A 23,364-nucleotide genomic window follows, 5' to 3' on the forward strand; every position below is an offset into this window, starting at 1 on the left:
CGGTGCTGGTGTCAGTGTTCCATATCCCTGTGCTGGTGTCAGTGCTCTATATCACGGGGGGCTGGTGTCAATTCACTCTGTCACAGTGCTGGTGTCAGTGCTCTATATCACGGGGGGCTGGTGTCAGTGCACTCTATCACGGTGCTGGTGTGAGTGCTCTATATCACGGTGCTGGTGTCAGTGCACTCCATAATGGTCCTGGTGTCAGTGTTCTATATCACAGTGCTGGTGTCAGTGTTCTATATCACAGTGCTGGTGTCAGTGCTCTATAGCACGGTGCTGGTGTCAGTGCACTCTATCTCAGTGCTGGTCTCAGTGCTCTCTATCACTGTGCTGGTGTCAGTGCTCTATATCACGGTGCTGGTGTCAGTGCTCTATATCACGTGTTGGTGTCAGTGCACTCTATCATGGTGCTGGTGTGAGTGCTCTATATCACAGTGCTGGTGTCAGTGCTCTATATCACGGTGCTGGTGTCAGTGTTCTATATCACTGTGCTGGTGTCAGTGCACTCTATCACGGTGCTGGTGTCAGTGCTCTATATCACGGGGGGCTGGTGTCAGTGCACTCTATCACGGTGCTGGTGTCAGTTCTCTATATCCTGGTGCTGGTGTCAGTGTTCTATATCACTGTGCTGGTGTCAGTGCACTCTATCACGGTGCTGGTGTCAGTGCTCTATATCACGGGGGGCTGGTGTCAGTGCACTCTATCACGGTGCTGGTGTCAGTTCTCTATATCCTGGTGCTGGTGTCAGTGTTCTATATCACAGTGCTGGTGTCAGTGCTCTAATCACGGTGCTGGTGTCAGTGCACTCTATCATGGTGCTGGTGTCAGTGCTCTATATCACGGTGCTGGTGTCAGTGCTCTATATCACGGTGCTGGTGTCAGTGCTCTATATCACGGTGCTGGTGTCAGTGCACTCTATCATGGTGCTGGTGTGAGTGCTTTATATCACAGTGCTGGTGTCAGTGGTCTATATCACGGTGCTGGTGTCAGTGTTCTATATCACTGTGCTGGTGTCAGTGCACTCTATCACGGTGCTGGTGTCAGTGCTCTATATCACGGGGGGCTGGTGTCAGTGCACTCTATCACGGGGGGCTGGTGTCAGTGCACTCTATCACGGTGCTGGTGTGAGTGCTCTATATCACGGTGCTGGTGTCAGTGCACTCCATAATGGTCCTGGTGTCAGTGTTCTATATCACAGTGCTGGTGTCAGTGTTCTATATCACAGTGCTGGTGTCAGTGCTCTATAGCACGGTGCTGGTGTCAGTGCACTCTATCTCAGTGCTGGTCTCAGTGCTCTCTATCACTGTGCTGGTGTCAGTGCTCTATATCACGGTGCTGGTGTCAGTGCTCTATATCACGTGTTGGTGTCAGTGCACTCTATCATGGTGCTGGTGTGAGTGCTCTATATCACAGTGCTGGTGTCAGTGCTCTATATCACGGTGCTGGTGTCAGTGTTCTATATCACTGTGCTGGTGTCAGTGCACTCTATCACGGTGCTGGTGTCAGTGCTCTATATCACGGGGGGCTGGTGTCAGTGCACTCTATCACGGTGCTGGTGTCAGTTCTCTATATCCTGGTGCTGGTGTCAGTGTTCTATATCACTGTGCTGGTGTCAGTGCACTCTATCACGGTGCTGGTGTCAGTGCTCTATATCACGGGGGGCTGGTGTCAGTGCACTCTATCACGGTGCTGGTGTCAGTTCTCTATATCCTGGTGCTGGTGTCAGTGTTCTATATCACAGTGCTGGTGTCAGTGCTCTAATCACGGTGCTGGTGTCAGTGCACTCTATCATGGTGCTGGTGTCAGTGCTCTATATCACGGTGCTGGTGTCAGTGCTCTATATCACGGTGCTGGTGTCAGTGCTCTATATCACGGTGCTGGTGTCAGTGCACTCTATCATGGTGCTGGTGTGAGTGCTTTATATCACAGTGCTGGTGTCAGTGGTCTATATCACGGTGCTGGTGTCAGTGTTCTATATCACTGTGCTGGTGTCAGTGCACTCTATCACGGTGCTGGTGTCAGTGCTCTATATCACGGGGGGCTGGTGTCAGTGCACTCTATCACGGGGGGCTGGTGTCAGTGCACTCTATCATGGTGCTGGTGTCAGTTCTCTATATCCTGGTGCTGGTGTCAGTGTTCTATATCACAGTGCTGGTGTCAGTGCTCTAATCACGGTGCTGGTGTCAGTGCACTCTATCATGGTGCTGGTGTCAGTGCTCTATATCACGGTGCTGGTGTCAGTGCACTCTATCTCAGTGCTGGTGTCAGTGCTCTATATCACGGTGCTGGTGTCAGTGTTCTATATCACAGTTCTGGTGTCAGTGCTCTATATCACGGTGCTGGTGTCAGTGCCCTCTATCATGCGCCGTAGACAGCGGCTCGCAGGTGCACTGGGCATGCCGCAGATCGCAGCGATATGCCGCGAGTGTTGGCTCCCATGCGCATGTGTGGGAGTGACGTCATCGCTGCTACGGCGAATGACAGTGCCGGAGCAGCGAGACCCACCAAGAAGATGGACGCTCGGAACTACAGGGGACAGCGGTGACTTCGCTGGCTCCTGTGTGGGGTAAGTGATACGTAATGGACTACTATGTGATGTATAGTAGTCCATTATGCTTTACCTTTGCAGGGAATCAAAGATCAAAGGTTTACTTCCTCTTTAAGTACACAATGAGGTTTATTTACTAAAGCTGGAAAGTGAAAAATCAGGCTCACTTTTTCATAGAAACAAATGAGCTTCAACGTTTTATTACCAAAGCTTAACTGAACAAGCTGGGGTTAGAAGCTCATTGGTTTCTATGCAGAAGTGAACCTGATTTTGCACTTTCCAGCTTTAGTAAATAAACCCCATTGTGTACTAAAAAGTGGGGTATGACTGTACTAGGTGGCAGACGGTTATATCACAGGGCAGACTACATATTTATTTTTGCATTTTTCTTTTTATGATTTAGTTAACCATATAGTGCTGCACTATTTATATATTTTTCCTTTATACAGGAGGACTTTTCTCAAACCGCCATGATCCCAATGACCTTTGAGAGCATAGTGATTTAGTGAATCCAGTCACAGGTGACACAGGACAGACCTGTCTACCACTGAGGAACATGTTTTCTCTGCAATATGTCCTTCAATGATTATACCATGATGTCTTTTCAATGCCGCCATAAAGTATGGTGATAAAGAAGGTGACATTGTTCAGTCTTAGCTGTATTTCATTGCTGAAAATTTCACTTACCCAACACTCTTCCAAGGAAAAGAGCCTTTGGTCTATTAAACCGAGTCTCGGAAGAAGCAGGAAGGCTGTATGTGGCTGGTGGGTAATGATCGAGCTGAAAAATAAGAAATGAGAGCAGTCAGACAATGCCATTTCAGTACAAGCTCTGCAACATTATATTTCATGGATTCAGCTCTTTTTAATATCACATTTTCCCGATGATTCTTTCAAGTCCCTGACCACAAATGCACCTTCTGTGTCCTTGAAAACTACGATTAGCTATTATATTCATTCCCTACACAAAACAAGACTGGTATGGGCATGTATTAAATGTATATACAATATAAAAAGAAAAAAAACTAAAATGTTAATCTGCTGGTCAACTGTCCAGTGGTCTTTAAAGCCACGGACAGGTAATTCAGAAGGTTTTTTTCCTTGTACGTTTGCTACGAAATTGCCTAGGGGTAGTTACACAGTTATTTTTCTGGTGAAACTGCATGTACAAATATTCTGTGAAAATTAGGGAAAAAATCTATTATATTTTCTTATCAGGTTGAATGTTTCTCATAGTAAATCGGGAAAATACAGTATTAGGGCCACTAGATGGAATTTTTGATCATAGCAAATAAGGATTGTTTTTTCTATGGTCATCTGCTCCATCATAACATTTGGTTTTGCCCTCATCCGCGCAGAATGATTGCACATACAGTTTCACAGTATGTTTCACAGGACAAAATGTATTTTTTGTTTTTTTTAATGCACCATTTTGTAGCAGAGTGACTCTTGGTTTTAACACAGGAATAACTGCAAAGATGCAGATTTACACCAAAGAGGAAAGTTGTGCAGGAAAAAAATCATGTAATGTGAATTTGTAGTCTTGCAGATGTGAGCATCTTGCTGAATCATGTTTCTTGGGTTTGCATAAAGCTCCCACCACAGGTAGAATAAAGTATATGGAAATATTTTTTTTCTTTTTTTATGGTTCGGGGCACAAAAATGCATCTGCAGTCTGTATAGAAAAGTCTGTACCCCTGCAGAGTGGAACTCTTGTTCTCTGCAAGTAAGCAGTGTTCCCTGTGCAGAGGTCAGGCCCAGCCTCCGTCCCCCTGCTGATTGGTGATCTCTGGCTCTGAGTCAACAGAGGGCAAGTTGAACCATTGCAAAGAGATCATTATTTACTACTTGCACACTGGGGTGGTGAGGGCATCGACGGTAAAGCTATTTTTAGTTGTTTTTGTGGCACTTTTCAGACGCTTTTAATTGCCGCTAACAGCAGAAAAAGGGTTAAAACCGCTTTGCCAGCACCTCTGCGATGCTGCCCATTGATTTCAATGGGCAGGGGCGCTGTAGGAGCGGGGTGTATACCCCTTTCCTACAGCGCCTCAAAGAGGTCCTTCCAGCGCACTGCTCCAGTGTGAAAGCCCTCTGACTTTCACACTGGAGTGAGAGGAGGGGCTCTTTACATGAACTATTTTTAGAGCTATAGCGCCTATAAAGCGCCTCAGTGTGAAATCAGCCCAACAAGGGTTACATTCTGCAGTTGCTAGTGAGAGACTTGCTTTTTCACTCAGGCTATGGGCTGTATTTAGTTAACTTAAAGTGGTTGTAAACCTTTACAACACACTTTTTGCTACAAGTAAGCCCATAATAACTTACCTGTAGCTACCCTGGATATCTCCTAAACCTGAATGGTTTAGGGGATATCACCTGTATTTGCACGTGCCGACATCATTGTCACATGTGCACTGAAGCAACGTACGCGCTGTTGCTTCAGTGAGTGTGCTGTTACAGGCGGCTCTCGTGCGCATGTGCGGGAGTGACGTCATCGTAGCTCTGGCCAATCACAACGCCAGCATCCGTGATACCCGGAAGTAACTCCTGGAGCAATGCCGGCCACTGGAGCGGTGTATGAGGATGGCTGCAGGGGCTTCGATCTCAGGTAAGTAATTCATAATGAGCTAGTATGCTGTGCATACTAGCTCATTATGCCTTTGTCTTGCAGTTTTTTTTTTTTGTCCTAGGGTTTACAACCACTTTAAGCTGATATTTTAATAGGCCTTTAAACTCATACAGGTAAATAGATTAGAACAGTGGTCATCAACCCTGTCCTCAGGGCCCAGTAACAGGCCAGGTTTTCAAGATAACTGAAATACATCACAGGTGATATCATTTGCTGCTCTGTGATTGCAGTATTCTAGTCTGCATCTGCCCAAGGTAATATATAAAATCTGGCCTGTTAGTGGGCCCCCCCTGAGGACAGGGTTGATGACCACTGGATTAGAGGAGTAAAAATCCAAAAATCGGCAGCCAACTAGGATATTTGTTTTTTTTACATTTTTAATGATGTTATAATTTTAAAAGGGACAACATTTTATTACATACATGTCAGTATCCTTTAATTTGTATATTGCTTGTATAGAGTTGCCTAATGTTTCAGCGCATATAAATCGTTTTTTTTTTTTTTTTGTATAATAAAAGTACTTTTGTTCATGTTTGGAATTAGAAGAACACCTCATTACTAGCTTTTGTGACATTACTACCATCTAGTGGTAACAGAGAAACAGATTTTCTTGTGCGTCAAAAGATATACAATTTGGTATCTGATGTGGACTATGTATAGGTCTAGCTATTGCATTCTGTTGCAAGCCCAATATTGCAATAGATGGGGAGCATCACCACCCCCTTTGTCAACATCAGATGCCTGGAGTATTTAATACTGCTCCTTCCACATATAGGCCAGGCTATGAAAAGGGGTTTTTCTTGCTGCTCCATTTACAGTCATGGGTTGGCAGCATGTTGATGCCTGTTGCAACCCAATAATCTTTAAGGACAATACAAATACTCTTTGGCTTTGCAGTGTCAAACTTAAACTACTGCCTGGTAGCCGTTATTACAGAGATTCTCTTGCTGTTGATTATTATCATTATACAGGATTTATGCAACACCAACATTCTGTGTCTCACATATAAAACATTACAGTTATTATACAATTCAATAGAAGAGGATTATAAGGGTCCTTCTTCTGAGCGCTTACAAGCTAAATGGTGAGGACATTGATAAAAAAGGTAATAACTGTGGGGTTGAGTTTTTAAAGAATGAAAACTTTTATGAAAGTAAAATTGCAGTTGTTGGGAAGAGATGGGATGGGCTTCCCTATATGAATTTTAAAGGAATGTCTGAAGGTAGAAAAAGTAGGAGATAGTTGGGTCTATTAGGGTAGGTAGTTCCAGAAAAAGTGAGAGGCTTGAAAGAAGTCCTGGAGATGAGCATTGATGGAGGTGATGAGCAGGAAATCTTAGGGGAGGTGAAGAGGGTAGTTTTGAGATGTGGCTGGTAATGTAGCTTGCGGTAGTGTTGTGGATGACTTTGTATATTGTAGTTAATATTTTGAATTTTTTTGCATTGGGTTAGCAGAAACCAGTGGAGGGCCTAGCTGACTGGGTTGGTGGACACTGAGTGGCTGTATAGGTGAATAAGTCTGGGGCAGCACTTAGATTAGACTTTATAGAGGTAAGCCAACAAGGCTTATATAGAGGTAAGCCAACAAGGCTATAGTCAAGGCAAAAAATAGCAAGGGAGTGAATTAGAAGCTTAGTGGTGTCAGTTGTTAAAAAGTTGAATTTTGGAAATATTTCAAAGATGAAGGTGGCAAAATGTAGACAATGATTGGATTTGCTGCTGAAAGGAGAGATCAGAGTCCAGAAATACACATAACACTGGTCTGAGGGCCTCAGACCTTTTATCTCGATGGAGACGTTCAGAGTAGGAACATAGTGGGAGGAAATATTTTAAGCTGTGTTTTGGAAAGATTGAGTTTGAAGAAGTGGTGCAGATGTGTTTATTAGTAAGTTAGTGATGTGTGATGAAACAGAAGGGGTGAGATGAGATATGAGGAAAGAGATTGGGGGTTGTTAGCAAAAACAAACTATGGAAGGCCATCAATCTATCCAGCGAGAAGGTTTAGTGAATAAAAGGAACCCGAGGACAGAGCCTCGAGGAACTCCTACAGAAAGAGGAAAAAGAAGAGATATACTTGTAGATGATGCCGACAGTGTGCTGAGATAGGTAGGAGAAGAATCACAAAAGATAAAGCCCCGGAAGTGGGGCTTTTGGAGGAGGAAAGGGTGGTCAACTGTCTAAAGAACAGCTGGAAGATCTAAGAGAATGAATAAAGCATGGTGGCTTTTCGTTTTAGCAGTTAGCAAGTCATTGGTGAGTTTTAATAAGGCAGGTTCTGTGGATTGTTGTGAACAAAAAACAGGCTTATGGAAGTTAAGAAGATTGGTAATACCTACATTTTGGCTCCGACAGTTGTAGACTAAACATTCTAGAAGTTTGTAGGTAAACGGGAGCAAGGAAATCGGTGTTAAGATGTTCAGTGAGATTTTCTCAATATGAGGGTGGCTAGTACATGTTGTATAGGTGTGGGGAAGATGTAAGTGGAGAGGAGAAGATTGAAGATGTGAGTTAGAGGGCATAGGATAACACAAGACACTGACTATAGTGGCTGTGAGGGAATGGATCAAGGTGTTAGGTGGGTCTCAGACAGAAGTATAGTAACCTTCTCTGCGGTAACAGGATCAAAGTGTTGAATGTGTTGGTAGACATGGTATGCTAGATGGTGGTGATATCGGGATAGTAGGGATCTCACCATAAATTTGCACCAATCTTGTTTTCAAAGTGATTTACAATTTCCATGGCTTTGAGTGAATTAGTGAGTAGAGGCGTGGGGAGGAAGTAGAGAGTTAAAGATAGAAAAGAGTTGACAAGGACTGGATGAGAGGGTGTTGGTGAGAGTGATGAAATAGTTCTGTTTGGCAGTGTGGAGGCAGGATCTGTATTTGGAAAGCAGATTTATATTGGGCGAAGTCTTAGGTGGATTTACTTTTATGCCACAGTCACTCAAGAGCATGAATATTTTCTTTGAGAGGTGTTATTTGTTTGTGAAGATTTCAGCAGTTGGGGCCTAATTCTGTGTATGGTAAGGGTGCCAGTGTTTCCCAGGATGATGAGAATGAGCTATTGTAGAGAGAGAGGTAGCAAGATAGTCTGTTGCTTTGTAGAGAAGAGAAGGATTAAAGTGAATATAATTTCTATGGGTAATTGCTGGCTGGAGGGATAGAGGGAACAGGATAGGGCGAGTGAGAAACTGATAAGATTGTGGTCAGAGAGAGGGAAAGTGGTGTTTAAGAGGTTGTTGCCATTAGAGTGGGTTGAAGTGTGTCCATTGTGTAAGACCAAAAGACATGGTTGCTTGAGGACTTGAGAGGTAGCTGGGGTCTTAATATTAACAAGGATGTTAACCACTTTGGACGGTTTTACCTCATTCATGAGCAGGGCATTTTTTACTATTCAGTACGGTGTTACTTTAACTGACAATTGCTTAGTCATACAACACTGTACACACATTTAATTTATATCATTTTTTTTAAAGACACATAGAGCTCTCTTTTGGTTGTATTTTATCATCATTGGGTTTTTTGTCTTTTGCTATATAGATTAGAATACTAAGAAGGTTAAGTCTTATGCTGCGTACAGACAATCGGACATTCCGACAACAAAACTGTGAATTTTTTTTCCGATGGATGTTGGCTCAAACTTGTCTTGCATACACCTGGTCACACAAATGTTGTTGGAAATTCCGAACGTCAAGAACGCGGTAACATACAACATGTACGACGAGCCAAGAAAAATTAAGTTCAAAATTCCACGCATTCCACGCATGCTCTTCTGCTTGATTCCGAGCATGCGTGGAATTTTGTGCGTCAGCATTGTGTACACACTTGAAATTCCGACAGCAAATGTCTGATGGAGCATACACACGGTCGACTCCTGTCTGTCAGGTGAAAGCATTTGGGCAGCAGCACTCACGATTGCTCACAAACGCCCCCCGTACCTCCGCCCCGCTATGCCCTGCAATGCTTTCCGGGCTCCGCTTACCTATCTGTGGGAGCGAGATGGCGGGTGCCAGTGTTCTGTCTAAAAATGTCCGCCTATCGAATAGTGTCCGCTGTGTACTGCGCAGGCACATTGCTTGTGCAGTACGGAACACAAGGAGATTCGGAAAATCTCCGAAGATGAACGGCATCACACCGGCGGCTGGAGGGGAAGTAGACATGTGTCCGCTCTTCTCGCCTTCTTGTTGTGACCTGGAGAGCGAGGTCTCGGACGTCATTTCTGGGTCAAGCTCTCCATTGCCCTGGCTAGCATAGTTGGGAAAAGATGTACCCTGCATGTCTCATTAAAGAGTACCTGTCACTAAAAAAGGGAACTTCTTGTCCCCTATGTAATGAAAAAAAAGTTAAGTAAAAAAAATACTTTTTTTTGAAAAAAAAATAAAGTTACACCCAAGCACATAACCCCCCCAAAAAATGTATGCGCCCCCCCATATATACGCACATACAAATGTAAACGCATGCATCTGGGACGCCTAAGTGTGAAGACGTTGATTGTGATAATTCCAACACAAGACCTCCATCGTAACACTAACCTATAGGGGGCTTTTGAAGCATCGCCTATATAAAATATAGGGTACTGAAGTGTGTCAGCATTTCACGGGCGCACACAAATTTAAGGTTGGACATACTGGGTATCTATTTACTCAGCTCAACCCCGTCTTTTATATTTTACCAAAAATGAGGGTAGTTTATTGCATTTATTTGCTCTGAAATTCATTTTAGTGTGTTTTTTACAGTTTTAATATGTGAAATAAAAAATTGGAACTCCCACTATTTTATTCTCTAGGGTATCTGCTTTCAAAAAATATATAATGTTTGTGGGTTTTGTTTAATCTTCAGGCCAAAAATTACTTTTTATACATGTGTGAAAAAAACATGAGTTGGCCCACCCTTTGCAGCTATAACAGATTCAACCCTTCACAGATGGTTGTCCACAAGGTTTGGGGATGTTTGACCATTCTTCCGGAAGCACATTTGTGAGGTCAGGCATCGACGTTGGGTGAGAAGGCCTAGCTCGCAGTCTCTGCTCGAGTTGAGGTCAGGACTATGTGCAGGCCAGTCAAGTTCCTCCGCCCCAAACTCGCTCATCCATGTCTTTATGGACTTTGTTTTGGGAGCTAAGTGGCCAAGCCCAACCCCTGAAAAACAGCCCTACACCATAACCCCCCCTCCACCAAATGATTTGGACCAGTGCACAAAACAAGGTCCATAAAGACATGGATGAGCGAGTTTAGAGGAACTTGACTGTCCTGACCTCAACCCGATAGAACACCTTTGGGAGGAATTAGAGTGGAGACTGGGAGCCAGGCCTTCTTGTCCAACATCAGTGCCTGACCTCACAAATGCTGTTCTGGAAGAATGGTCAAACATTCCCATAGACACACTCCTAAACCTTGTAGACAGCCTTCCCAGAAGAGCTGAAGCTGTTATAGCTGCAAAGGGTGTGCCAACTCAATATTAAACCCTACGGACTAAGACTGGGATGTCATTAAAGTTCATGTGCATGTAAAGGCAGGTGTCTCAATACTTTTGACAATATAGTGTATATTGGCTGCTATTGTTCATCGTTTTCTGAAAATACCTATGGATTTCCAGACTTGGAAAAAAACATGAAGTAAATGAAGTCAAAGTGAAGTCAAAACATTTGATGTGCATACTGGTTCTAGGTCAGTGTCTTAAAAAATATTGAAGCTCCTTGATCAGCATGACATAACAGCAGCTAACGTTACCTCAAGGAAAGGTCAAAAGCCTACATATTTCTCTCGGGTTTTCCTTAAAGTGAATTCAATTTTATCCACTGTGCTGTCTGAGTTCTATTTTACAGTTATTTGACAGTCCAAAGATACTAGCAGACGTGTTATGTGTTACAGAGGCACAGATGATGCCACCTTTCATAATATTCTGTCTTCTCTTTTCTCAGTTATGCTTTGCTGGGCTGCTGTCAGTTTCCAGACACATGGACGGGGGGGAGCGGAAACATTACATCTTTCAAAGGGTCATAAGTAGAAATAATTTGCATGTTATCAGGATTTCTAGAGCCTGAAAGTCCTGATATGAAGTAATAGATTTTAAATGATCTATCCACCCAAAAACTAATATTTCGGTTTTGACAGAGGCTGGAGAGTTAAACCACTTGATTTTTTTCATACTTACATTATTATAGAACTGGAGTAACTGGTACATGCAAAGATGGGCAGGAACACCTAGAACTCTCTGGCGGGCAGAAACAGAACTGGAAAATATGGCAGGAAGAGCGTTTTACTTATCTAGGATTTTTAAGAACCAAAGATTCAGCTTGACCTGTACCTTGGCCATCCAGAGAAAAGTATCAGGTTCAATTCATTGCCTTCCTCCAACTGCATCATACTGGTGGTTCTCTCCATTTACCGGCTGCTCTGTTTTGCTACTGGGAGGGAAGAGAAATACCCAGCACTTCCAGGTATAAGGAGCATGTGACTACCCCCCTTCCTTCTTATATAACAGCACTGGAACTTGGAGTTTGTTATTTCAGGCACCCAGCGCTTTACACAGAGGTGGGGAAAATGTCCTTAGTCGTGCTGTTCTGATTCAAATCTTGCTTTATGCAAAAGATATATGTCCTGAGACCCAGTTTGTATGAGACAGAATGGCAACTTTATGACTTAATAAGATCCATAGGCACTGTCATCTCAAGAGTCAGAGCTGCAATACACTGTAGTCTACTCCAGGTTTATCAGTAAATAAGAAGTTTGGGTTATTCTTAGAGGGAAAAAAGTATTTCTGGGACAATGTCCTCAGACTCTCTAAAAGGACCTTTTAACTTGACAAAGGCAAATCAAAACTAACTTGTAGCTTGGGAAGATTGGGAGTATCTAACTAAATAAATAAATGTAAAGACAGTGAATGAGTTCCAAAAGGTCAGTCCAACCAAATGGGGGTTCCACCCAAACTGGAAATATGATGACCACGGAAACAATTTGACATCCGTGAACTGGTTATATCCAAAAAATTGTTGAAATGGCTACTCTAAGGCCGCGTACACACGGGCGGATTGTCTGTCCAACTTAGACAATCCGCTCGTGTGTGGGCTTCAGCGGACTTTTTCAGCGGACAGTCTGGCGGACTAAGTCTTTCGGAATTTCCGTAATACAGTCCGTCCAAACTTGGTTTTGTCCGTCCAAACTTGGTTTCAGCGGACAGTCCGCTCGTGTGTAGGCAAGTTGGCTAAGAGTAATCATTTCTACCATTTTTCGGATATTACCAGTTCACGGATGTCAAATTGTTTCAGTGGTCATCATATTTCCAGTTTGGGTGGAACCCCCATTTGGTTGGACTGACCTTTTGGAACTCATTCACTGTCTTCACATTTATTTTGTTGGGACTTATTCACTTAAATTTTCACATTGTGTATTTTTATACACTTTTTAGGGCTACATTTTTACCCACTGTTTATTATGAATGTTTGTCACATTTGTGTGTAGCTGCTCCTTTTTTCTTTTTCACAGAGTAGTGCAATATTTTTTACACATTATATTGGATATACAACCCCAGTTCCAAAAAGTTGGGATATAAAACCAGAATGCAATGATTTGCAAATTTCACTCATAATGTTATTCAAAATATAAAACAGAACACATATCATATGTTTAAACTGAGAAAATGTACCATTTTAAGAAAAAAAATAAAGGTAATTTCAAAATTGATGACAGCAACATGTTTCAAAAAAATTGGGACAGGGCAATAAAAACCTGGCAAAATAGTAGTAGTAAGAAGGAAGAATTGTAAGAACATTTTGCAACTAATTAGATTAATTGGCAACAGTTCAGTAACATGAATAGGTATAAAAAGAGCATCTTAGAGTCAGAGAGTCTCAGAAGTAAAGATAGGCAGAGGTTCACCAATCTGTAAAATGATGAGTCTAAAAATTATCTAAACATTGTCGAATAATTTCAGAATATTGTTCCTTAACGTAAAATTGTAAAGGCTTATCATCATCTACAGTGCATACTATCATCAAAAGATTCTGGGAATCTGGTTAAATCTCTGTACGCAAAGGACAAGGCCAAAACGCAATATTGGATGCCTATGATCTTCTTGCTCTCCCAAAACTGCATTAAGTCACAGTCATGGTTCTGTGATGGACATTACTGCATGGGCTCAGAAGTACTTCCAAAAATCACTGTCTGTGAACACAGTTTGTCATATCATCGAAAAATGCAAAGTAAAGCTCTATCTGTCACATCTATCCCAACGCAGGTGGTCAGACACTATCGCTAGTTACTGTGTGCTTCACCTATAGAAGCCCCCTTTCCCTTAAGGCAAGCAGGCCTGCTGGTTTTTGGTTGGCCGCAGGACTTATACACAATGCTATAGTGCCTGGCCACTACGCCAGGGCAGATGCAAACAGAGCAAATCAACAGTCTACTTGCAGTTAGCAGACAGATAGCGTGGTCCTATGGCAGTCCAGGTAAGAGGCAGGCTGAGTTCAGGGAATTGTCCAATATCCGATCCTATGAAAGTCCAGGTAAAGGGAAGGCTGAGTTCAGGGAATAGTTCAATATCCGATCCAGGTCGTACACAGGGAAATCCAAACTAGTGAAGCAGGACAGGCAGACCGACAGGGAGCTCAATCAGCAAAAACAGGTATCATTCACTATCACAAGCAAAGGACAGAGCATTTTACTTGATTATAGCAGGTGACTGACCACATCAATCACATGACCACATCAGCCAGCAGGTGGACATAAACAGGGAGAATGCAACAGTCAAAACCTGGAGGCTGGAATGAGGAGCAGGAGCACTTAAGTGATTCTGACTCTATCATGCAAAGAAAAAGCCATATCTTAACATGATCCAGAAATGTCACTATCTTCCCTGCACCAAAGCATATCTAAAATGGTCTGTTGCAACGTAGAAAACCATTCCATGGCCGTTGGCAACCATCCTGACTAAAGTGAAGAGGGACATTGATATCAACACTTCAAAAGCCTGCATCTCTGATGGTCTCTGAAAAGGGCAGCTTGCATATCTGGAAATCATCAATGCTGTAAGATTTTAGCAGCATATGCTCCCATCCAGACAAGATCTTTTTCGAGGAAGGCCTTGCATATTTCAGCAGGACAATGGTAAACTGCATACTGCATTGATGACAACAGTATGGCTTTGTAGTAGAAGAGTCTGAGTGCTTAATTGGCCTGCCTGCAGTCCAGACCTTTCACCAGTTGAACATATTTGGCACATCTTGCATAGAAAAATACGACAAAAAAGACCCAGGACTGTTGAGTAGATGGAATCCTATATCAGGCAAGAATGGGACAACATTCCTCTCCCAAAACTCCAGTAACTTGTCTCCTCAGTTTCCAGATATTTACAGAGCGTTGTTAAAAGAAAAGTGGACGCCATACCACCCCACCACTTTTTTGAGACTTGTTGTTGCCATCAATTTCAAAATTACCTTATTTTTTTCATAAAATGCTGTACTTTCTCAGAATGATGATTTTTCTTTCTTTTTTTTTTCATTGTCAATAAAATACATTTTTATGAGATTTGCATTGCAATCACTTCATTCTGTTTTCATTTAGATTTTACACAGCGTCTCAACTTTTTTGGAATTGGGGATGTAGTAATCCTTTAAAACTGTAGTCTACATACTTCTAAATATCTAGACTAGTACTTTTCACTTTATCACATGGAGATGCTATTAAATCATGAGTTCTTTAACAAAGGGTATCCATACGATGTAATGGTATGGAAATTAAATCATAGGGGTGTGGGACTGGATCTCTGAATAATTAGTTGTTGGGTATTGCGGTTAGGTTAAAATCTACTGTAACTAAAAAATGTAATCATTTGATTTACTATCACCATTACAATTTATATTGGCATGAAATCTGTTAAAATTATGAGCCTTGTCTTGTTTGATATATCTACCATGAGCGAGAATGATTTAAGAAAGGATGATTTTTTTTTTGATTTCTAATAAGAGTTGAAAAAGAACACTCATTTCAAAAAGCCTGGGATGGATATCATACAATTTTGGCATGAGTAGAATACAGGTTACCCTTGTCAATGAGGGCAAAGCATATTTTGGGTTCCCTTTACAGCTAGCTAGCCTGTGTATTTGTAATTTGACATTTTCTATAAATAAATATGATACAATCCTAATGATTTTCCTTCAGTACTGTTTCTAGATATCCACATGCAAAGTAAATCCAAGCTTGATGTTATTTGAAGCCATACTGGTTCCTAATAAGACTGGTGATGATGGTGATTTTGAAAGCCTGGAGAAGTGGGTATGGGAACATATTGGAAAAATTGTTGGAGATATGTAAATAGGTTAAACATTCCTGTGCTAAATTATTTATTTCACACCCTGTCTAATGTATAGTGATGGCTCATTGCAGGATTCAGGTTGCAAGAAGTAATGTGTGCATTTGCCCCATGCTATACTAGTTACAGAGGGATTCACACAATACGACTGCACCACCTTGAATGAATGATTTTCTGCTAGGCTGCAGATGTCTAAATATTCCTGACACACAGAGTTTAATCTTCCCTTCTATGCGACAAATTACAGACCTGTGCTTGAAAATAGCTAACGACTGCTGATAAAGCATCTCTACATGGGTTTAATACACACTAATGTGATATAATTAGGCAACCAGATGGCTCCTGCTTATTAAAAGTGATTTTTTTTAAATATTCAGGAGTGTTTCTGGTCTCCTACCAGTTTCTCTGAGGTATATCATTATGTTAATTTAAAAAGATAATGTGAAAGTTGGGTTCCTGTTCTAATATACATAATTTTTCAACAAAATATATCAAGGTACTAGTCAAGCTGCAGAAGGGAACTGTTTTGTTATGTTTGCCATTCAATAAAACAATCCTGCACTCATAAACTGTTCTGCCACCAGACCTTTATTTACAAGAGACCCTGCTGCCAAATTCCATCTCTGTCCCCTGCCCCTTGACTGGACAATGCAGGAGAAGCAGGAGAATGATGTGCTGATCCCTCTGCTCTCTATCTCTCTTCTATCTTGTCCACATGTTCCTTGTCACCACAGGTACATTGCAGCCTACTCCACTGGCTCATAGTGCTGCCCTCTGTCTCCCAGTCTGTTGCTGGATAGGATAAGTTAAAGCTGAACTCTAGAAACCTAAAAATAAACACTTGCAATGGGGCTATCCTCACAGATACTGACAATCAGAAGTCTGCCATCACTAACTTACTTATGGTTCCTACGTATCTCATGATCTACCGAAGAGAGCTGCAAATAAGTAATTAGGAATTTGAGGAACTTGGTGCCAAGTCAGAAAAGCCTCCCTGCAGGCTTATAAGTAAACAGCATTTGTACTTTAACCTATGAAGAACCCAGTACCTTGGCCCTCTGCAGCTTGACGTTACATCTTCCTGACACAAATCGCCACTAGCACTAAACCTATTGGAACTCCTGACATTGATCCTTCCTGGTTCCTAGCACCCTGACACTCCACTCTCCTGCATTCCTGATTCTAGACCTCCCTGCCTCTCAGCACCCGGACACTGAACCCAACACCCCAAACACTTTGTTTTCTACAAATTACCAAATCTTCCCCTGTCCGCATCTTTGCAGGGACATGCAGAGAGGAGGAAAGTCTGAGCCTGGAATTTCCGGGCTCTCTTCAGACAGAGCCTGTGCATTATACAGCTACGATTAAGGCAGTCGCTACTGATAAGCGTGAACGGACATTTTCTCATGTTTACTCTTTGGCAATGGAAGAATGTGCGGTAGCTGCACATTTAACACAGTATATTTCAGTGCATTACTGCACGTTTAACGCAGTACATTTCAGCACATTGAACACCGAATGTAAAGGTGATTCTATGTATGAAACATGTGTAAATTCATAAATGAAAAAAAGGTGGGCGGGACTTGGAATCGCCATTGCGTCACTTCCAGTTTCTGATCTTCGGTCCGTGGAATGCAGGGCATCCCAGACATAGCACTTCTAAGATGCAAAATGACTTTAATTGTTGTAAGTGAGTTTTTGGCTGTTATATCAATAAATTAATCAAACAGAGTGACACTATGAGATGCCATTTTTGTCCATCTATTTCCCATACGAGTATATCCACTGTTCATATCCAGGGAGGAGGAGGAGGAGGAAAGACTAGACGCGTTCATCGAGGATTTACCCATATACAGTGTCTATTACACCTGTAGGGGTACAATCATCTGGTGAGTGGAGACCCAAAAGGGGAGAGCACGGGTGCTGTTCAGCTACCCACCAGCTAGATATTGTCGCACGATTTATAAAGCACAAGTCACCTTTGAATTGGGACAGTTAATATAGACCAGGGATATGCAATTAGCGGACCTCCAGCTGTTGAAGAACTACAAGTCCCATGAGGCATAGCAAGACTCTGACAGCCACAAGCATGACACCCAGTGGCAGAGGCATGATGGGACTTGTAGTTTTGCAACAGCTGGAGGTCCGCTAATTGCATATCCCTGATATAGACTATTATATGGCATAGTGTATTGCTGTTTTTTTTTTTACAGATGTATAGTTCTTTAGTTCACTATGCACTTTAAGCCCTTGTACACACGGTCAGAGATTCCGACAACCAAATCCGTCGTATTTTGTCCGACGGATTTTGTCCGAAACTGTTGTATACACACGGTCGGACAAAGTTGTCAGAAAATCCGACGTGATGACGTTATTTCGTTACGACAGGACTATGTTCACGCTAGTAGCCAATAGCTTTGGTGTAGGAATTTGATCTGAGCATGCGTGGCACTTTGTCCGATTGGAATTCTCTACACATGATCGGAGTATGTCCGATCGGAGCATTTTGTCGGAAAATATTTCCAGCAAGGCGGAAAAATTGGTCCGACCGATATTCCGACAGAAATAGTCCGATGCAGACCACACACAGTCGGAATATCCAACAAAACGCTCCGATCAGACACATTCCGACAGACTCTCCAACCGCGTGTACAAGGGCTAAGAGTATAAGATTACATATACCTTGTTGTGTGGTTGGTTGCTTGAAAAGAGATGTGTGGATTTTTTTTATCAACTAGTATCTCTCACAGGGACAGCGTCCACCCATTATTACTTTTTGACTTTGATTCTTTTATATTATTTATTCATGTTGTTTTGCACTTTACTCACTGCGTTGGATGGTTTTAAGACGTATGCTTTAGCTTAATATCACCACCCTCCTTTTTCTCATTTATGAATTTACTCATGTTTTATACATAGAATCACCTTTACATTCCGTGTTCTGATTTATCTAGTTTTTCATTTAACACGTTTAGCGCAGTATATTTCAAAGCATTACTGCATGTTTAATGCAGTATATTTCAGTGTGCTAACTGCACGTTTAATGCAGTATAGTTCAATGCATTACTGCACGTTTAATGCTTTATATCTCAGTGTATTACTGCATGGTTAATGGGGTATATTTAAGTGGGCTAACTACACGTTTAATGCAGTATAGTTTAATCCATTACTGCATGTTTAATGCTGTATATCTAAATGCATTACTGCATGTTTAACGCACTATATTTCAGTGTGTTAGTGTATGTTTAATGAAGTATATTTCAGTGCGTTACTGCACATTTAACACAGTATAGTTCAGTGCATTAGTGCATGTCTAACAAAGTATATTTCAGTGCGTTACTGCATGTTTAACGCTGTATATTTCAGTGTGTTACTGCACGTTTAACGCAGTATATTTCAGTGTGTTAGTGCACATTTAGCTCTGTATATTTCAGTGCGTAGGTGCATGTTTAATGCAGTACATTTCAGTGTGTTACTGCACGTTTACCACAGTATATTGCAGTGTGTCAGTGCACCTTTACTGCAGTGTATTGTAGTGTGCCAGTAGAGTGTGTCTGTGTAGTGAAGTTAAAGTGCACTAAACTCCACTTTCCTTTGATTAAGGTGCATCCACGTATACATTTTTAGATCTTTATTACATTTTTTAATAAGCTCCACCCATCATGTCTGGGAGGCCAACAAGGAGAGGCAGACATTCCCATGGTACTGTGGGGAGGGCCAGCAGTGTATGTATCCACAGGCAAAGGTGGACGTGGTCTGCCCTCAGACAGGGCATCATTTACTCTGTTTAGAGATTATTCAGCCACAGCATGCAGAGGAGGTAGTGGACTGGCTTAGTAAACCATCCTTATCCTCTGTCACCCAAGAAGAGAATAGTGCACAGTCCACTGCAGCTGCCAGTGTGGCTTATTCTGACTCCTGTCCACAGCTACTCTGGCCATAGTCCCAGCATCAGGAATGGAGGAGTCATCTGAGTTATTTGAACACAGTGTCAGCCACTTGCTCCTCGACGATGCACAGGCATTACTTGATTCAGGTCTTAGTTCTGAGGTTGAGGAAAGTAGGAACATTTTTATTGGATATGTTTTGTAGCAGAAAATAAAAAATCAATATCTTTTTCTTCAAAATTGCTTTTTTTTTTGTATATAGTGCAGGTGATGACCACCAAAAGAAAGCTCTATTTTATTTTATTGTTTTATTTTGTTTTATTGGGGTACAGTGTTGCACGACCGTGCAATTGTCAGTTAAAGTAACTCAGTGCTCAAAAAATGGTCTGGTCATGAAGGGGGCTAAATCTTCCGGAGCTGAAGTGGTTAATGCTAACTACTGACTGATCATCATGGGAAATCTAAGGTATATTAGGACTGCCTAGACTGCTTCTCATTGCGTGTATGTCTACTATTTATCATAATAAGTAGTATGTTTTTGCACGGAGTCATGAAACCTTGAAATGAGAAAACTCCATAAAGAAAAAGGGCTCCAATTATTTTTTATATACTTTCATTTTTCAAAGCAAAATTTGGGATAAGTAACAGCTGGCAACTTAAAAGGACTCTTTGCTCTCTCTAAGGAGAGAGAAGATGTTGATTTGGATCAGTTTTCTCATAACAGAGGAATGATGTAAGTTTTAGCACAAATAAGGAACCTGACATATGTCTTATTGAATCCTTTGTCTAATCCTTCCTTTTTGAATTAAGCCTAGATATTTAAATCAGATTTTATATGTGCACATTAAACAAAGATGTGGAAATTAGCATGTCTTCACATGCATTTGATTTTGCATATGTATACACATAATCGCTGTTATATTGAGAATACATTTAGGTTTTATGACCAATTCATACCAATAAAATACGAAGTTAATGAATCATAGAATATTTATGCCATACATATATTTTTTTATCCTGGTGTGTGGTTTGATGTTTTCCATTTGGACACTCACCTACAGTATCTCACAAAAGTGAGTACACCCCTCACTTTTTTGTAAATATTTTATTATATCTTTTCATGTGACAACACTGAAGAAATGACACTTTGCTACAATGAAAAGTAGTGAGTGTACAACTTGTATAACAGTGTATATTTTCTGTCCCCTCAAAATAATTCAGAACACAGCTATTAATGTCTAAACCGCTGGCAGCAAAAGTGAGTAAACCCCTAAGTGAAAATGTCCAAATTGGGCCCAAAGTGTCAATATTTTGTGTGGCCACCTTTATTTTCCAGCACTGCCTTAAACCCTCACCAGTTCACCAGAGCTTCACAAGTTGCCACTGGAGTCCTCTTCCACTCCTCCATGACGACATCACTGAGCTGGTGGATGTTAGAGACCTTACGCTCCTCCATCTTCCGTTTGAGGATGCCCCACAGATGCTCAATAGGGTTTAGGTCTGGAGACATGCTTGGCCAGTCCATCACCTTTACCCTTAGCTTCTTTAGCAAGGTAGCGGTTGTCTTGGAGGTGTGTTTTGGGTTGTTATCCTGTTGGAATACTGCCCTGCGGCCCAGTCTCTGAAGGAAAGGGGATCATGCTCTGCTTAAGTATGTCACAGTACATGTTGGCATTCATGGTTCCTTCAATGAATTGTAGCTCCCCAATGCTGGCAGCACTCATGCAGCCCCAAGCCATGACACTCCCACCACCATGCTTGATTGTAGGCAAGACACACTTGTCTTTGTACTCCTCATTTGGTTGCCGCCACACACGCTTGACATCTGTCACGATTACGTACGCCCACAGTGATTAGCTAACCACAATGTGAGTTCAGTGACTGGGGTATAAGAGGAACTAAGGGAATAAGGGGGAATTAATACTGAGCATGTAAGACTGCATGTGGTACTTTCACAGCCTGCGCTACCTTTGGCTACCACTAGAGGGAGACTCCACCCCAATCCAGCTAGCTGACCACGCAGAGGCAGATACGAATATTACATACAATCTGGTGCACTCTAAGGGTTGGGGAGAAGTCTAACAATTAGCACTTGCTTCTAGGGTTCCCCCTGCTATCATGCAAGCTTGAACCCTGGTGTTAATCACTCCAACTGTCCCCACAACCACACACCAGACACACAGACACACAACAAACAATAGCCTGCCACCAACCAACATTTTGTCCGCAGATTGGTCTGCTGAGCCGCCACACACGCAGATCTCTGCCTGGCAGATCTGTTATACCGATTCGCACATAACTTAGACCGATAACGTAGGCACTAAAATGCAACAACCTCTCCAGAGATATGAGTCCTAGCTTAGTACAAAGAAGTCACTTATTAATTTTATCATATCATATCTGGAAAGGGGGCAGTGCATAAAAGATATACAAAGAAAAAAGGACCTGACAACCAAGATACAAAAAATACAGAAAGACTCACAAATTGGCAACTTGCTATGAAAATAAAAAAGGATAAAAACAGAATTAAACCTTACAGAAGTTTATCCTTTTGTAGAAGCATACTGGAACATGTGGGAACTCCCCAGTTTTGAACTGGCTTTGTGGAAGAACGATGTCCATATCTCAGGCTGCCCAATTTATTGAAATATGGATGTTGGCTGGACTTTAGCCCTTGGACCAAATCAACCCTGGGGGGATTTCCCACGGGATGTTTTGTGTTCTGAAATTACCAGAGTCGAATTGGTCCAGAACGTCGCTTATTGCTGGGTCATGGATAGGATTTTTGATACCAGTGCATCAGCCCGATCGCAACAGTAGCAATCACTGCCTGCCTGCCGCAATCAGGCACCATGTAACAATTTTGTGTGGGTCTCTAGTATTCCACTCATGCTATAAAAATACAGAGTTACATGTACATGTAACCCATCGCGTGTACGATCAAAAGAAATTATTTTCATCTCTCTGCCGGTAATATTTTAGCTTTTATGAGAGATAAACTAGGTTCCTTAGATCTGCTGATATTAATCAATGTTTGCAGAGAGGCCGGGGCCTTGCAAATGCCCCCTGCGGATCTGTGTAGCCAAGATAACTAGCAGTTTTCTTTGAGGCCTCAAGAAGGTGGCAATCTATGTTTACTCTAATAGAAACTTTTAGCATCTAGGTGTCACTTTGAGCCTAGAAACTGTCTCTGTCCTTTTCAAATGCTAATGAAAGAACATATGTACATGACTGATATTGAATACTATATTTTTAATAACCCAGAATTAAACTATATCTACAATTATACTACTTCTACAGATCACATCACATCTCGTTAAGGCACAACACCATCTGAACTAAATAAGTTTATTTTGGTCTTATCAGACCACAGGACATGGTTCCAGTAATCCATGTTCTTAGTCTGTTGTCTTCAGCAAACTGTTTGCGGGTTTTCTTGTGCATCATCTTTAAAAGAGGCTTCCTTCTGGGATGACAGCCATGCATACCAATTTGATGAAGTGTGCGGCGTATGGTCCGAGCACTGACAGGCTGACCCCTCACCCCTTCATCCTCCACAGCAATGCTGGCAGCACTCATACGTCTATTTCCTAAAGGCAACCTTTGGATATAATGCTGAGCATGTACACTCAACTTCTTTGGTCGACCATGTTGAGGCCTGTTCTAAGTGGAACCTGTCTTGTTAAACCCCTGTATGGTCTTGGTCACCGTGCTGCAGCTCAGTTTCAGGGTCTTGGCAATCTTCTTATACCCTAGGCCATCTTTATATAGAGCAACAATTTTTTTTCCAGATCCTCAGAGAGTTGTTTGCCATGAGATGCCATGTTCAACTTCCAGTGACCAGTATGAGAGAGTGAGAGTGGTAACACCAAATTGAACACACCTGCTCCCCATTCACACCTGAGACCTTGTAACATTAACAAGTCACATGACATCGAGGAGGGAAAGTGGCTAATTGGGCGCAATTTGGACACTTTCACTTAGGGGTGTACTC

At 42.0% G+C, this 23,364-nt stretch overlaps 1 protein-coding gene across 1 annotated transcript in view; it reads right to left on the minus strand.

The window, feature by feature from the left end:
- The window catches only part of CNTNAP2 (contactin associated protein 2), a 2,388,168-nt gene that overhangs the window by 116,126 nt on the left and 2,248,678 nt on the right, over positions 1-23,364 (minus strand). The window contains exon 21 of the mRNA XM_077491601.1: positions 3,239-3,332. Coding sequence (XP_077347727.1) covers positions 3,239-3,332 — 94 coding nt within the window. The remainder of the gene's footprint in view (positions 1-3,238; positions 3,333-23,364) is intronic.

Source organism: Lithobates pipiens, unplaced genomic scaffold, assembly GCF_037356315.1.
Source record: "Lithobates pipiens isolate NorthernLeopardFrog02 unplaced genomic scaffold, aLitPip1_a1.2 Scaffold_19, whole genome shotgun sequence".
In the NCBI taxonomy this organism is placed as follows: Eukaryota; Metazoa; Chordata; class Amphibia; order Anura; family Ranidae; genus Lithobates; species Lithobates pipiens.